The sequence below is a fragment of the Peromyscus californicus genome, unplaced genomic scaffold (genome assembly GCF_007827085.1).
Source record: "Peromyscus californicus insignis strain IS unplaced genomic scaffold, ASM782708v3 Scaffold_10__1_contigs__length_136768540, whole genome shotgun sequence".
Taxonomy (NCBI): Eukaryota; Metazoa; Chordata; class Mammalia; order Rodentia; family Cricetidae; genus Peromyscus; species Peromyscus californicus.
In genome coordinates, this window is record NW_026294391.1 from 32,332,789 (window position 1) to 32,348,467 (window position 15,679).

The window sequence follows — 15,679 nt, forward strand, 5'->3', positions numbered from 1 at the left end:
GTAATCTTGTAACTAATGACAAGCATCTTATAAAAGGCTTCTGTCTTTACATGTAGTCATTCATAGTAGATCCTTCTACATCTTTTAAAATAGTTTAAAATGTTTACTAAAGTAAAACATAGACAAATTTTAGTAATTTGATTTTGACTTATGCTGAGACACCATAAGCCTTATATTCTTTCGTTTTCACTCATTTATCTGATTGTATTAATAGACTTCTTAATTTAAGGCATTATCCAAAGACCTTCTATCACAGCAGAAGAATGTTGCTAATTTTTCTAATTCTTCACAATGTAATGAGACAGTCTTAAGGCTCTTTTGCTTAACATTGCAACTTTAGCTTTAAGAAATTTGTATTTTCTTATATTTTCGGGTGTTTGTTGGTTGGAAGGAGACAATGTCTTGCTTTGTAGTCAATTCTGGCTTGGAAATACTATGGAGCATAGACTGGCCTCAAAAGTGGTAACCCTGCTACATCAACTTCCAGAGTGATACATTTATAGGTACACACTACCATGCATTGCAACTTTAAAGAATATATTCAGATGTTAATTTTCTCTTCTCAGAACTATGTAACATCTCCCTTGGTTTTGAAGTGTAAAATGAGCATTTTTTGTGTATTTTTCCCTCTTCTCTTAAAGTCGTCTTTATTTGACATTAATATATGTCATTAACAGAGCCACTTTTGCTTTTAAAAATTAATATTCATTCAATATCTTCTATCATTTCACTTTTGGCCTGTTACATTTGAAATGAATTTTTGGAAATATCATATCATTGTGCTCTATTTTTAATTCTTTTTATATCATTTTACATTGATGTCCTTAGATATGTTATATCTACAGTAATTGATGCATCCAAGCTTCAGATCACCACTTTATTTTAATTATCTGTTTTTTTTCTGTTTCATTTTTTCTGCCTTCTTGTGTGTTACTTGAATTTTCAGAATTTCACTTTATCCAAACCTTATTACATCTCTCAACCCTGATTAGAGAAGCTCCTTTTGCAGTATATTAATAAAGAGACTCACACCTGGTTAACATGAAGAGATAAGGAACCATTAAAAAAGAGAGGACAGAAAGTTTATAAGAGCCAGAGCTAGTGGACATCTGCATTGAAACAGTATTTGCCAGACACGATAGGGCCACTGCACAAATCCCTATTCTCCCTAGCTACCTGAGTATTCTATAGAAAACGCAAGTATCTCTAAGTCATTTAATAACTCAAAATATTTAAATTTCTCTATTTTAGTTTGATTTTCCCCATTATCTTGTTATTGCCCTTCATTCCTACTTTATGTCCTGTCACTTTTTGCTTTTTAATATCCACTACCCAGGGACCTATATAAAATGCTATATAACCTTGACCACAGTTTGTCTAAAAGTCCTTTCCTGCATTGCTGCTTAACTACTATCCTTTAAGGTCTAAATTGAGCACTCAGGCCTCCATGTAGTATTCTTTATAGCAGTTAAACTCTCCTCTTTGCTTAGTAGTAGGCATATCTATCTTTGTACTTATCACATTATCCTGTTAAATGAATTGTAAAATTTTTATTTCCCCTACCAACATATGAGTATTTTGGCCATCCATATATACAAAATTAGGATAATTTTTCTGATCAAAGGCTAGAACTTGAGTCCAGCATTTTTGATGGTGCTCAAAAAATATTGAATAACAAATTTATATGCCCTTCACTAATGTCTGCCAAGTGCATTAGAAACTTCCCTGGTGGGCTAGGGATTTATGCATTAAGGAAACTAATCTTAGTGGGCTCTAAGGTTTTTGTTAGATTGTGATTAATGCAGCAGGGGACAGTATTGGAAAGAACCCTTAAACACCCCCTCCAGACAACCTCAACTCAGGCCAATTTCTCTTCACTTAGAAAAGATTGCTGTAAATCTTGGTTGAAAAGGACAAAGCTTGATTTAATACAGCTTACCTTTGAGGCACAACAACAAAGAAATTATTCTACTAATTTAATTATCATCCCTCGGTGCTCTTTCTCCCCATTCAATCTAAAGGGAGATTTGGCCTGGAGAGGTGCACTGAGGCCTATTTACAATGAAGGTTATTTCATACTGGTTTCTCTGATGATTGGAAACTTAGGTTGCTATTAGAGATTTTGGATCTTAATTGATAGCTGTTAGGTGAATTATACTGGAAATACCAACAGTATTACAGAAATTTCACTAACCTTTCTCTGGAATAAGATTTTTACATTATTCTTGGGAACAATAAGTACTTTTTTTATAATTATTAATCTTATCAGAATTGCTGAAGTATAATATACCTGCTTTTGAAATTACAAGCACTGTCTATGACAAACTGAGGAAAAGAGGAGGTTGTTATTTTCTCTTGTTTAATTGTTCTCTTAATGTTTTAGTGATCAGTGTTATTCAAAAATAAAATGTAAAAGGGATAAATTATCATGAGAAGACATTGCTTATTAAGAAAGTAAGAAGTTGGGCATGGTAGTACATACCTGTATTCCCAGCACTTGAGAGTCTGAGGTAGGAGAGCTGAAGAATTCAAGGCCAACTTTGATTATGGAGTGACATTCACATCTGTCTGGGCTATATAGACCCAATCTCAAAAAAGACAAGAAATCAATATAGCAGTATCAAAAAAGAAATCCAAGCCAACTGGAAACATCCACCAGAAGAGCTTCTGAATGATATTTTATCCAAATGTTAAATAAGTGAAATTACTAAAATATATCTTGCATAGTAATTCAAAGTATCTTTGCAAAATAAATGGTAAGTAAAAATAAGATCCCTATAAGCCCAATTTAGAAAACATTTATATTCTCTCTTTCGCTCCAAAGAGACAAAGGCTTAAAAGTCCTTCTTCCATTGGAAGACTCCCTTCCTAGCTGTCATAATTCCTAAAAATAAGATTAGTTAGAGAACTATTTGTAAATTCTTCATCTATAGCCAATTAAAACTACATTGCACTCTAGAATCTTAACAGGATATTTTAGTTAAGGGATTTTCATTTTTATTTTGAAATCTGGAGGGACAAAGTGTTAACAACCAGAGTCATAAATTAGACTGACATTATTCAAAAAAAAGATTAAAAATATCATTTCAAGTGATTTGTTTTGATATGGTTGCAAATATCTCAAAAAGTATATATCCAATTAATTTAATTAACTTAATATTTCTACTCTGCCTCAATTAAAAAAGAATCTGAGGCTTTTCCCAAAGGTTCATAGTTTGGCGTTTAAATCTAGCCTGTTGAAGAATGTGTGACATCATACCAATTAGTTCATTGTATTTTTGCATATGTTTATTACAACATACTTTACTCCTAATCTTTAAAGATTATATTGTTCACTAAGAGAAGGCAACATTAAGTTGCCCGGGTTTTTATAGAGATGCACTATACTATATGCACAAAAAAGTGGGGAAGATGTTAAATTCTGAGTAATAGGCAGAGTACATAAATGGTAGTTTATTTGAACAGTCCTGGAAAGTGCCAGAAAGATTCAGCTGAGTCATTTGTAGTTAAGAATAAAAGAATAAGAGCAGTGATGATTTAATCCTTTTCTTTTTCTCCCCTACCCAAATCAAGAATACTTAAAATGAAAAGCCTGTTATGTTCTGAAGAGATTAAGTGAAATGATTTATGCTGATTATATTGTCAAAGTCAAAGTCAAATGCTATATTTCATGGAGGAGCCTAAGGTAGGAGAAGTTAAGAGAAACGCTTAAGGCCATGATGCAATCTGTTAAGACAGTAGGAATCTACACTCACATTTTGGTTCATTCTTAGATTCAGATTTAGTTTCACAGTCATTTTACATGATTGAGAAAAACATAAATGCCTAACTGTAACATAAATTGGAGGGGACTATGTATTCCTTCAGCCTCATATAGGGTCTTCCTCAAAATTCTCTTTTCTTTCTCATTTTCTTTGCCAGTGGCCTTGTCACATAATTTCAATTAATGTAGCCCTCTATCTATCTATCTATCTATCTATCTATCTATCTATCTATCCATCCATCCATCTATCTATCTATCTATAATCTATCTATCGCCATCTCTATCTGACTAATCTTGGTGTGTGACATTTGTCTTGATAGCCTGCTCCATTAGGTACGTGATATCTTAATGTGCACTTGCTTTCACTATGATTCACAGTATGGTTGCTGTCACAGAAGCCTAGTCTTTCTACCTGCAACTTACTGGTGCCGCCAAATTTGGTCATGCTCTATATTCTTACCATTTCTGGTTAGGTATAGATTAGGACAATGCACGGTGAGTCTCAGCCTTCTTCGTGGTTAAGTTTGATGAAATGCATCCAGTAGATCTTCAGTGGACCTCTCTTTCACTATAATTGCTCATTTAAGACACTCATTTTCAAAGTTGAGATTCTGGAATGAACTTGCTGTTATAATCATGCATCATGATCTCAGATAAATTTGACCTTTTAAGGCACTATTCACTAATTTATTTAACATTTATGTAACTGAGTAATATCTAGGGAATAGGAAGTGAATGTGAGAGCTAAAGTCTCAGCTGTAAAATGTGGCTAATAGTAGAGCTAGTATGAAGCTGGAATAAAACAAAAAGTGATTATTTAGCACCTTGCTTGATAAAATTTGTGTTATTATTAATAGTAATATTTTGATAACATAACTTGTGTAATTAAATTTCTTTAAAAATTTTTGTGTATATTTTGAAGTTTGGATTACTAAACAAGTGTCAGCACAAGCTTCTTAAATTTTATTTGTTTTGTACCAGTAGCATGAAAACATCAATATTTTATCAGCTACTGTCTCTCTCTCTCTCTCTCTCTCTCTCTCTCTCTCTCTCTCTCTCTCTCTCTCTGTGGAGGGGCTGTTAATTCATGCCAACTGAAGAAAGTGACATTCTGTATTTCATAAAATTGAGTTAGACAAAATGGCTACGGTAGGAACTGGCATGATTTACTGACATTATTGAAATGATTATAGAAATAAAAGGAGTTTCTTGTTTACTTAATGTAGCTCTTTAAGAATTATACGGAGAAAAAAACTATAATGGTGGTAGAGTTTGCTACTAGAATTGTCATTGAAAGTGAAGCCTCATTAGGCAATCTGTAAATGTTACATAGAAGCCTGCATAGATTTTTGAAGCAAACAATATGTGAAACATCATGTTTGCAATTTGTCACTAACTTTAAATCCCATTATTACTCTCTGGTTCTTATATAAGAACATCTGAACGCAAAATGACATCATGTGGAATAGATATCGGGACCCTGTGTTGAAGGAATTGGCCGAAAACCTGAAGCAGAGGCTTGGAAAAGGCACGTGTAGGGGTGGGGGAAGCTTCTCAGAATCACCTGGAGCAGCTTGCAGTTGACTGCTCTGACTTCCCAGGTCCCTTTTAGCAGCCAGGGGAGATCCGACAGCACGGGCCATCTAGGCGTTTCTGGCTAGAGCCAGGTTCCGTCTACGGAAACCCCGGTTTTCCGCAGGGACGCTTAGGTCCAAGGAAGTCACCTCGGGAGCCTACTCTACAGCCGCGAAGGCGACTGCGAGCAAAGCCAGGGCTCCCATTGTCACCCTAGTAGTTCAGCGGCGTCCCCTCCCCTCGGTGGCGGGGGGCCTACGGTACCCTCCTACACTACCTCGGCTGTAGGTTCAACTAGTGGGGCGGCCCGTCTCGCTACCGAGTCTCCTGGGAGGCCCCTGGGAGCCATGCCCCTGCCGCCGCACCTGACTGATTAACCGATCCCAGGCTCATTCAGACTTCAGCTCGAGCCTCGGTCGCCGCCGCTACCGGCTCCACCGCACACGCCCTCCGGGCGCGGGGTCTGGCCGAGTGCGGCCCCCCGGGGCGGGAGGGCGAGAGTGTGAGCTGCTCGCACCTGGCCGCCTGTCTGGCAGAACTCCGGCCCCGGGCGCGCGCCGGCACACGCACGCGCACACGCCCCGCGCGCGCCGGCTGTCGGCCCTGGGGGCGGGACCGCGCGGCGGCGAGCGGGCGGGGGGCTCGTGGAGCGCGCGCCCCGCACCCGAGGGCTGCGGAGAGATATTTTGGGTGGCAGGAGGCCCCTCGTCATTTCCGCCGGGCGGCTCGTCGTGCCGGGGGCTCCACTCCCGCGCGCCAGGCGAGCGAGCGGGCAAGTTGGCTGCGGCGCTGCGCCGGCGCCTCCTTTCCTTCCCCGCCGCGACCCTCGGCGGCGGCGGCGGCGGCTCGAGCCATGAACTGAAGCCCCCGCGGGACGCACACTCGGGGCTGAGCGGCGGAGGCTGCGGCAGCGGCCGCCGCCAGGGCTCGGAGCGAGCCGACCCCAGCGCCTTTCCCCTGCCGTCGCCGCTCCCACCGCGGTCGCCTCCGACGCTCCAGCCTCGGGACCGCCACACAAAAGCCGCCCTCCCCGCGCCGCCCACCCCGGGAGGCTGCGGCCGGCCACCGACCCCACCTGAGGGCGCCTCGGGCTACGGACTTCGCTTTCTGTCCGAGCTCCGCGTCCCACGCGGCACCAACCCCGCCGCCCATGGCTCTGATCATGGAACCAGTGAGCAAATGGTCTCCGAGTCAAGTAGTGGACTGGATGAAAGGTAATGCCCTCTGTGGGGAGGGCGAGGCGACACTGGGGCAAGGGGTCCCGGTACGAGGGAGGGGCGCCCACCATGGCACAACCCGTCCTGGGAGCTTCCAGCCGACTGCTAACGGTCCTCGCTGGGATGGACGGGGTCCTCGGGCTCTGATGGGGGCCCGGGGACCCTGGTCTCCTTTTGTCTTCAGCCAGAGGGGCGCGGGGAGCGAGAGAGCGGCGGGCGCCACCTGGTTGAAGCTGGAAGCAGGGCGGTGGAATCCCGGCGCATCTTAGCCGCTTCCCGCTTCCCTCGACGCCTTCGGGCCGGGAGGACACCGCGACCCTTGTTTCCCAGCTATGGGAGGAGCCCTCGGGACCTATTCTCACGGTTGCCCCTTCCCCAGTCCCTTTGTTCCTGGAAACCTGAGGCCCCTTCTAGGTTTCGCCCTGCCAAGTGCCTTCCCCAGTGCCAACTCTCCTGGCAACTTTTAAGCCCGCATAATGGGGTCAGGATGCAGTTGCTCGGGGTGGAAGCTGGGGAGCCCCTCCAAGCTGGGCTGAGGATGATCGGGAAGGGGGAGCGCTACTTTGGGGGAGAGAAAATACATGCTTCCCTTGGGACAGCATCCCTGCTGATACATGTAGGTTCCCTCCTGCGCACTCCCTAGCATATCCTTTGCTTTCCTAGGTTGAGGTATGTGGAGGCTTTAGACCTCTCGCTGCTTCTTGTTAAGGACTCAACGTCAGGTTTAAAGTGGTGCACATTCAAGTACTCTCTCCTTTCTTCCATCTTGAAGGCTCCCCCCACTCCCGACAATTTCTAATAACCGATTTCAAACCTTCACCCTCCTCCTAGTCGCAAATATGGTCTTTTTCTCTAGTCTTTGGGCTTTCCTGTCTCACTATCTCCCTCTGTTGTCAGAGTTGAGGGGCTTGTAGGGAATCTCTCCAATCCATCCCCTGACCGAACTCTGAGAAAGGGATGCCTGGGTTGGAATAAAAGATTCTTGGACACGCTTGGAGAAGGCTTGGAAAATATTAGAGTTTTGTTTGGGGTGGTACCCGAGCACACAAACTTAAGATACGTAGACTCCAAGTCTTATGCCTGAAAATGTCCTTTCCAAAGATGAAGGAGCCCCTTTTCTAAGTCTTGCTTAGCAGTCAGAGTTTCTAAGCTCCACGTACTTGAAAATGGAAGGTGGGTGGTTGATTGGAAGGTATTGAAAGTAGTAGGGAGAAACTCAATTCTCCCCTTATTTTTCCCCCACATTTTCGGACGTTTGCTTGTTCTTCTGGATTTCCCTTTATCTGTTTTGCTTCCTTTTCTCACTGATTTGCCCTGCTACTCCTCACTTAGTTTTTCTCATCTAATATGTGGAGAAAATGCTTTGTAACTGCAAAGCACAGTGTAAGTGCAAGTGAATTGAATTAAACCTAATTCATTATTTATCCACTGCCCCCTGTGTGCAGTGCATTGGGTGTCATGGGGGTTATAAAGATGACTAAGACAAAGTCCAGCAATGGCTCATCTTTTCTGCTGCGTGTTCTCTTTCCATATTTGCTGTTAAAAATCCAGCTTCCCAGATTCCCATTAACCCCTCCCCAACACACACACACACACACACACACACACACACACACACACACACACACGCACTCGCACACACACACACACACATACACTCACACTACTGGGGGGAGAATGTTTCAGTTTCTCAGTCATGGAAGACAGTATTCACAGGAAGTAAGAATGCTTAATTAAAACTATTTCTTTGAATTTGTCTAAAAGATGAGGTTAATTTAAGTCTGCAACAGTATTCAGAGAAAAGGTGTCTTGGCTTCATGGGAGTCAGATTACCTCCATGGATTGCCTTCTAGAAATTCCCATGCTGCCTGTAATGAGTGCTGCCTGTACTCCATCTTCTTTACCTCCCACCTAGTTACATTCTTGCATTTTCCCTTCTCGCCACTGTTTTAGGTCCTCTGAAGCAAGCACAGCAGATGATGTGTGTAATCTGACACACGTTAGTAGTTCTCCAGTACACTAGTCCTCTAAATATCTCTCCAGTGCAAAATGCAGTTTCTTTGAACTTTGGTAAAGACTATTTGCTGTAATTTTTTAACTTCACATGACATTTCAGTTGGATAAGTTGTTTTTGTACCTGTTGGTGACACATTTTCCAGCTTGAAAAGACCAGTTCGGTAAGTGAGGTAGAACTTGCATTCCTTTGTCTAACAAACGCCTGGATGAAGTGACAGAGTGGCAGCTTTAATTACCAATTGCAGGTCCCAGTTAGCTGCTGCTGAGTCCCAAACTGCTCATTGTTAAAGTTTCTGTGGTAGTCATATAAATTTGAGATTCTATCAGAAAAGGAGATTTTTAAATAATAGTTGGAGGAAATGAACATTTCCCCAACTTGCCCCTTATAGTGTTACCTTAGTTAATATTCTCTACTCTTTTCCCCCAGGAAACTTTAACAAAAGACAAAAATAGTTTTCACACTTTCCTCAGTTGCAGAAATGTTTGAAAGCCAAACTGCTAATTTAGCCGATAGCTTTGAAATGATTAAACCTTGCTTAATGTTTTTATTTATAGTGTTATAAAGCCAGTACTAAAACATTAACAACACTTGGTTGTTTGAAAAAGGATCTCATATAGCACAGGCTGGCCTTGAACTCTGTGTACCCAAGCATGACCTTGAATTTCTGATCCTGCTTTTTCCACTGCCCCAGAACTGGGATTACAGGCATATGCTACACCACTCTTGGTTTTATGTGGTGCTAGAGATTAAGCTCAGGTCTTCCTACAGGTTAGGTAAGCATCAAGTGAGCTAAATCCCCAGCCCCTAAAAAACTGAGTAAGACTTCAATAATTGCAACATGCTGGGAGTTCTTCAGAGTATATTTCTTGTGTGCCAGCTTCATCATCCTTAATACTTGTAGCTTTCAGCTGATCACAATCATAGCTCCCTGTACTGTTTTTAGTAAGACACATACTTCATATTCTTTCGAGGAATTTTTTTTATTTACTAAGAAGGAAAAAGGTACCATTAGGTCTGGAATCATAAATGATCATCATTTATGTTTCCAGACAATTTATAGAAATTATATAGAAAGTAAGTCATCAAAGAGGGAAATGAAGGAAAAAAATAACTTTATTGAGCTTTCACAGCATATGTTCAAGATTGTTTTAGGAAGGACCATTAATGTGACAATTCATTTTAATCTATTGTTTTTAGTTAAATGTATTTGAAGGAGATACCAATATAAAATGTATATATTAATTTTTAGCAAAAATGTAAGTTGCTCATGCACTCTTTGTAAAAACAGTACTGGTCAAATTTTCTGCCGGCAATGAATATTTGCTATAGCACATTGTCATTGTTAGTTGAAGTAAATATACAATGCATGATCTACTTATGAGTCAGTAAAATAAAGACTTTATTCCAGATTATTTTTGTAGTACTTCTGGATATTTAGTGATAACTCATAAACTTTTACATTAACCAAAAATTAAGTTTATAAAATTACTGTTGGAGAAAATCAATATACTCATCCCCTTTATTAGCACTTGAAGCCAACCTTCTTCAATTGGAAAGTATGTTCAGTAATCTTAGAGTTTTGATAAAGTCTTAAAACAGGCGTTTTCAAAATCAACAAAGGCAAGCGACTGAGAAAAGTCATAGACAATAAAGTAAGCCAGTAACTTTCTAATTTTTTGCTGAACCTATTAATCTAAAATATGTTATCTTTCAGTTCCTATTTGTTTATTTGATAATCCTAGAAATACTTCTAATCTATAGTTACATGAGTCCCTGTTTTGTGTATTTTTTTCACTGAAATATAACAAAAACCTCTGAACACTTAAATGTTTCTCTTACTAATTTTATTATTAAATTTCCCTGTCCATCTTATATCAAGTAACTCTACTCTTCCTTTCATAACTTTTTGAGCTTTGAGACTAATGCAAAATATCCGTACGACCAAGATAATTCTTTTCTAGGACCATTTCCCTTCTAGTGAGCTTTAATCTCTTTCTGGTTTAAATAAAATGACTATCATCTTCAGAGCAAAGCAGAAGGCCCACTTAGCTGGTCTTTTTTATGATTTCTGGGATTTAATGCTAATCAATCTTGCAGTATTATAAGTGCCAAAATAATCTAAAATTTTAAGAGTCTTTAACCTATCCCACAATCAACTGTCCTACTCTTTCTTGATCATAATGAAACATTTTGTTCGAGTAGTGCCTGCCTTCTGGTTTCTGTACTGATGACTCAGCCATCTTGAGGATAGAAAATGAAATACATTATTTTAGGTGTTTAAAAAAAAAAAACCCAAACCTAATGTTTTGCATGCAATCCTATGATAGAGGGAAATGTAGTGATTACATGATGTCTATTCAGTATAAATGTGAAGAAGAGACTATATCTGCTAAAAAAAAAAAAAAAAAAAAAAACCACAAAACCTTGACAGGTGATTAATGATTCTTTTCCTCCCCTTATAGGACATTAGAGCTTAAGTTGAAAAGTATCTTAATCATATAAAGGAAATTATCAACATTTTGAGTTAAATTGAATTGAGAGAAAGAAATCAGAAACATTTACGGCAAGAACTCAAAACTGTACAAGCTGTAAGGAAAAGATGTTAAACATAATTGATCACATTGTTCCTATCACTTGAAAATTTGATCCATTTTTCGAATACAAGGTGACTGGATAGGCACAGCAATCATCTACTTTGGATTCAATGGTTTTGCTTTGTTTTTTTCCTAGTGGGAATTCTTGTTATTTTATGTAAAAAAAAAGACATTTACATTCTGATAAGTGTAGTTCACAAGAAATACTTGATTTCTATTGTCATTGACATTTGATTGCTAACATTCACAAATTTAGTCCTGATTAGGAAGAAAGCAACTAATTACATAATTATATTCTGGTCCTTGGGTATTATTTACTGAGTACATCTGCATGGAAGGTGTTTTAATGGATTAAAAGATATTCTCTGCTTTAAAGAAGTTATCCTCTCTAAGCGACAACAACGTCATTAAAAAAACAAAAAACAAAAAAAAAAACTACCCAGGACAAAGACAGGAACCAACTAGTACACTTAGAAAGTTTTTGAATGTTTGTATTATATATGCAAAGACTGATTAAAAGAGATGATAGGTTTGTGAACCAAGAAGGGATCTAAGGAGAGGATGGGGTTTTTAGCAAGTCTGTGAACTATTTACTTAAAGTGTACTCTAAAAGAAAAGTATCCTCATGTAGGAGGCACATCCAGAGAGTCTGGAGCTGCAGTAGGGAGTGTGAGCTGAAGGAGTTTCTCTGGGTGTGTCTGTTGAAGTGGGCAAGTGGGCAGGAGAGGGAAAGTGAGGGAGGGGTGTGAGGAGGTGACAAAAGTACAAGAACAAATCTGCATATGAGAAAGACAAGAAAGCTCTCAGCATGTCCTGAGTTGAAAGAAATACCACACTAGAAAACTTTGCCTGCCAAAACTCAGCCCACAAAGAATGTGTATTGAATTGGGACAGCTGTTTCAAATCTGTTTCTGAGGAATACTCTGGAAATAATGTTAAAGTAGTTATTTTGAAGATTAATTACCTCATTAACATAGTGTTGGATATTTAGAATTTTACTGATCCAAATTCTTATGTGAGAAACGAAACTAGGCTTTTGAATATTAATACTGTTCTTAAAGCAGTGATAAATTATCATTTTCATTTATAGCAGCACAACCTCGCATTAGAGCTTAATTTGTTCCTAATGACTTTTAGGTTCCAATGCAACTTCTTTACATACAGTACTTGACACATTGGGCTTATTTGAAAGAAGCAGTGTTTGTTTCTGTTGAGTAGTAGAAGGATAACGGAGCTGAAATCATTTAAAAAGGGAAATAGAGAACAAGTGATTTGGAAAAAGTGGAGTGTAAAATTTGTTGATGATTTTTATAGTTGTCTAATGTCTGAAAACAGGAAGTATAGTCTTTAATGTGAAATCATTGTGTTGTATAACATTCAGTGAGTGAATCCAGTTTCCATGAGTAACATAGGTCTATGCTTGAAAATGGTGTATTTCTTTGAGTGTGAAAGGCAAATGATCAAAAGCTGAATAGCTCATTTTTGTTGAAAAAACTTAAATATGATTTTAAATTAAAACAGGTATGAATTTTGCATCTATGATGCAAAAAGCAAAATTGATATGATTTCAGGAATTTTAGGCTTACAGCGGGCTGTTTAAAGCTGCGTTCCCCAGACTGCCTAGGGTTAGGAGTACACTGTTCAGCAATTATGGAGACATCAGTGGAAAAGTTTGAGAAGTGGTAGTTGGCTTTGGAAAAGGTAAATTTAATGTACTATGTGTTTGTCCTTTTTACTATCATTGCAGAGGGCAAATTTTTGACTTTTTCTGTTGAGGTCATGATAATTATAGCATCTTAATTTTGTGTGATCCATAAACCTACAGCCACAATGAACTCCTTAAGAATGATTCTTAGCTGATCATATCCTCTCCCTTCTTCTGCCCACCCTCCTTTTAAATGGCTTTTCAGTGTTTTAGGCTAGAGGTCAAAGTCCTTAACATGACCTAAGAGACTTTTCAGTTTAATTACTGTGTGAGGTAAGCCTCATGACAGACAGCAGCTATACTGGATGCCTCAGACCTTTTGGTTTGCTCACCACTAGGCCTTTGGACTTTATATATACTTTACTCTTTTCTTCACGTTATTAAGGTCGATTATTCCTTGAGGCTCAATTTTTCCTCCACATCAGAAAAGTCTTCCCTCCCATCTTCCCCAAATCTCATAAAAATCTTTAGTTGTATGTTCCTATGTCCCATTTGCCAATTGTATTTTATTATTAATTCATATGATTATTTAACTAGCTGCTCTACTGAATGAAGGCAGGAACCTCACATGTTTTATGTAATAATGTATGAAACAGTATGTGGTAATATATACAGTCAGAAAATATTTGTTGAGTGAAGGAATAAATTTATTTTCCGATTATTGGTCTGTCAGCAAATCTGCTTTCCTAAATGACAATGCATGCACATAAAGTCCCTTATAGTGCTTTAATGTATATACTTCATTGCCAATGTGCATGCTGTATGCCAGAATGCAGACTAAAATAGGGTTGTATTATCCATATTTTTTAGTTGTGTTAGCTCTACCCAATTCAAAGTCCTAAATCATGGTTTAGACTTGTTTCATTAAGAAATATTAATTTCAATGAGTGAATGAATGACACTGGTATTTATGCCATAGCTATTATAAATATGATACAGATACTTTCTAATTTAAGTATGGTAGCACTATATGCAAGTACCTATAAAGAAATACTTAGTTTAAAAATTGAAACATTCCTTTTCTAAACATTTATTTTCCTTCATTCAAATATCCTGATTATTTCACCATTTTATATTTCAGAAAGAACTCTATATTTGAGAGCATATGAGAGACTAGCATTGGTAGAAAACTTTAGGCTTTTTAGTTTCTATGTAAGTGTTAATAAAAGCCTATACAAGAAAATTAAATGTATTTTTTAATGGTGAAAATAAAATTGACTTATTTAAGTACATAATTGGAAAAATATCTCCTTTTAATGAAATATATTATCTTCATTATTATTTTTAATATGGAACTTACATTTTACTATTAAGAATTAAGATACTTAAGATACTTTTACATTCATATTTTTTGTAATTTCCTGTCTTTCCTCCTTTCTTTGACTAAGAATAATTTTAATATTTTAAAGTACATGCATGTTTATTTTGTCTAACTTTTGGAGGTTATTTTGTAAGCATATATAGAAGACTCAATATAAAATATAGCTTGTTGAATGAATGTGCCCCATGTAGATTTCTTTAGAGTTATGTGCTAATAAATAAACACTACTAGAGAGTTTCTTAATAAAGTATCTCCTCTCAATTTAAAGTTGTTAATGCATGTCATCTTAAGTGAAATTTTAAGACCTTCCCATAGGCATGCTGATTTTTTACACTTTATTGAAAGAATTATTCATACAATGATATATTCTGATCATACTTTCACCTCTCCCAACTCTTCCCAGTTCTTCCCTACCTTCCTACCCACTCAACTCCTGCTCCTCCTTTCTCTCTTTCTTTAGAAAACTAGGTAAACACACACACACACAAATACCAGAATTAAAACAAAGAAAAAACACAAGAAGCACATACACACCGAAACAAAAAAAAAAAAACAAACCCATAAAAACATAAAATCAGAAACCATAATATACAAGCAGAAGACCTACAAGATGTCAAAAATGCCCCAACAAAACAATATGACATAAAAAGTCTACAAAAATACCAATGAATTCATTTGTGTTGGCCTTCTGTTGGGCATGTGGGCTACCCTTAAGTGTGGTTAGTATACCCAGTGAGACTCAATTGGAGAAAAATAATAATTTTTCCTTTTTGCAAGCAGATGTCAATGCAGATAGCTTCTTGGTTAGGGATGGGAGATCATGTCTGCCTCCCCATCTCAGTGCTGGGACCCATTGGCCTTGAACTTGTGCAGGCTCCGTGCATGCGGCCAAGGTCTCTGTGAGTTCATATGGGCATCAGTCCTGTTGTGTCTGGATGACACTGTTTCTTTGGAGTCCTCCATAATGTCCTAGATAATGTTACACAATTATGATTTACACTTGTATCCTGATTTTACTTACAAGCAAATATTCACTATTTTAAGGTAAAATATTTAAATCTTAAAGCTTTTTTTTTTTTAACAGAAAGCTCATTTTTATTGCTAAGGTCGCTGGGGCAATAAGACAGGTGAAAACATGCATGTGTATGTGTTTCTGAACAGTTTTTTTGTTATATTGTTCTTTTTTGAATCAGAATTTTCATTCTTCTTTTGCTATTTTTTTTAATTTTATAATTAATTTAATTTTACATATCAGCCACGCATTCCCCTGTCCTCCCTCCTCCCACCGCCCCTCCCTCCCACCAATCCACCCCCCCCCCCCCCATTCCCACCTCATCCAAGGCAAGGTCTCCCCTGGGGATTCAGCTCAGCCTGGTAGATTTAGTTGAGGCAGGTCCAGTCCCCTCCTCCCTTCACCTAGGCTGAGCAAAGTGTCCCAGCATAGGCACTAGGTTCCAAAAAGCCAGTTCATGCACTAAGGACAGGTT

General features: G+C 38.7%; 1 protein-coding gene and 1 long non-coding RNA gene across 8 annotated transcripts in view; one reads left to right on the plus strand and one right to left on the minus strand.

The window, feature by feature from the left end:
- LOC128104602 (uncharacterized) overlaps nt 1-5,817 on the minus strand; it is a 29,109-nt gene extending 23,292 nt beyond the window's left edge. Inside the window, exons 1-3 of one of the 3 annotated variants that reach the window (XR_008216047.1) lie at nt 5,328-5,817; nt 4,224-4,374; nt 2,483-2,588 (exon numbers count right to left, since the gene is read on the minus strand). This is a non-coding gene — a long non-coding RNA (uncharacterized LOC128104602). Of the gene's footprint in view, nt 1-2,482; nt 2,589-4,223 lie in introns of all 3 variants that reach the window. The other 2 variants (XR_008216042.1, XR_008216038.1) reach the window with 2 other exon arrangements.
- Nucleotides 5,818-6,381: 564 nt separating this feature from the next.
- Nucleotides 6,382-15,679, plus strand: part of Cnksr2 (connector enhancer of kinase suppressor of Ras 2) — a 236,486-nt gene continuing 227,188 nt past the window's right edge. For all 5 annotated transcript variants that reach the window (XM_052729013.1, XM_052729087.1, XM_052729167.1 and 2 more), the window contains exon 1: nt 6,382-6,552. In XM_052729013.1, coding sequence (XP_052584973.1) covers nt 6,489-6,552 — 64 coding nt within the window. In that variant the 5' untranslated portion in view covers nt 6,382-6,488. The remainder of the gene's footprint in view (nt 6,553-15,679) is intronic.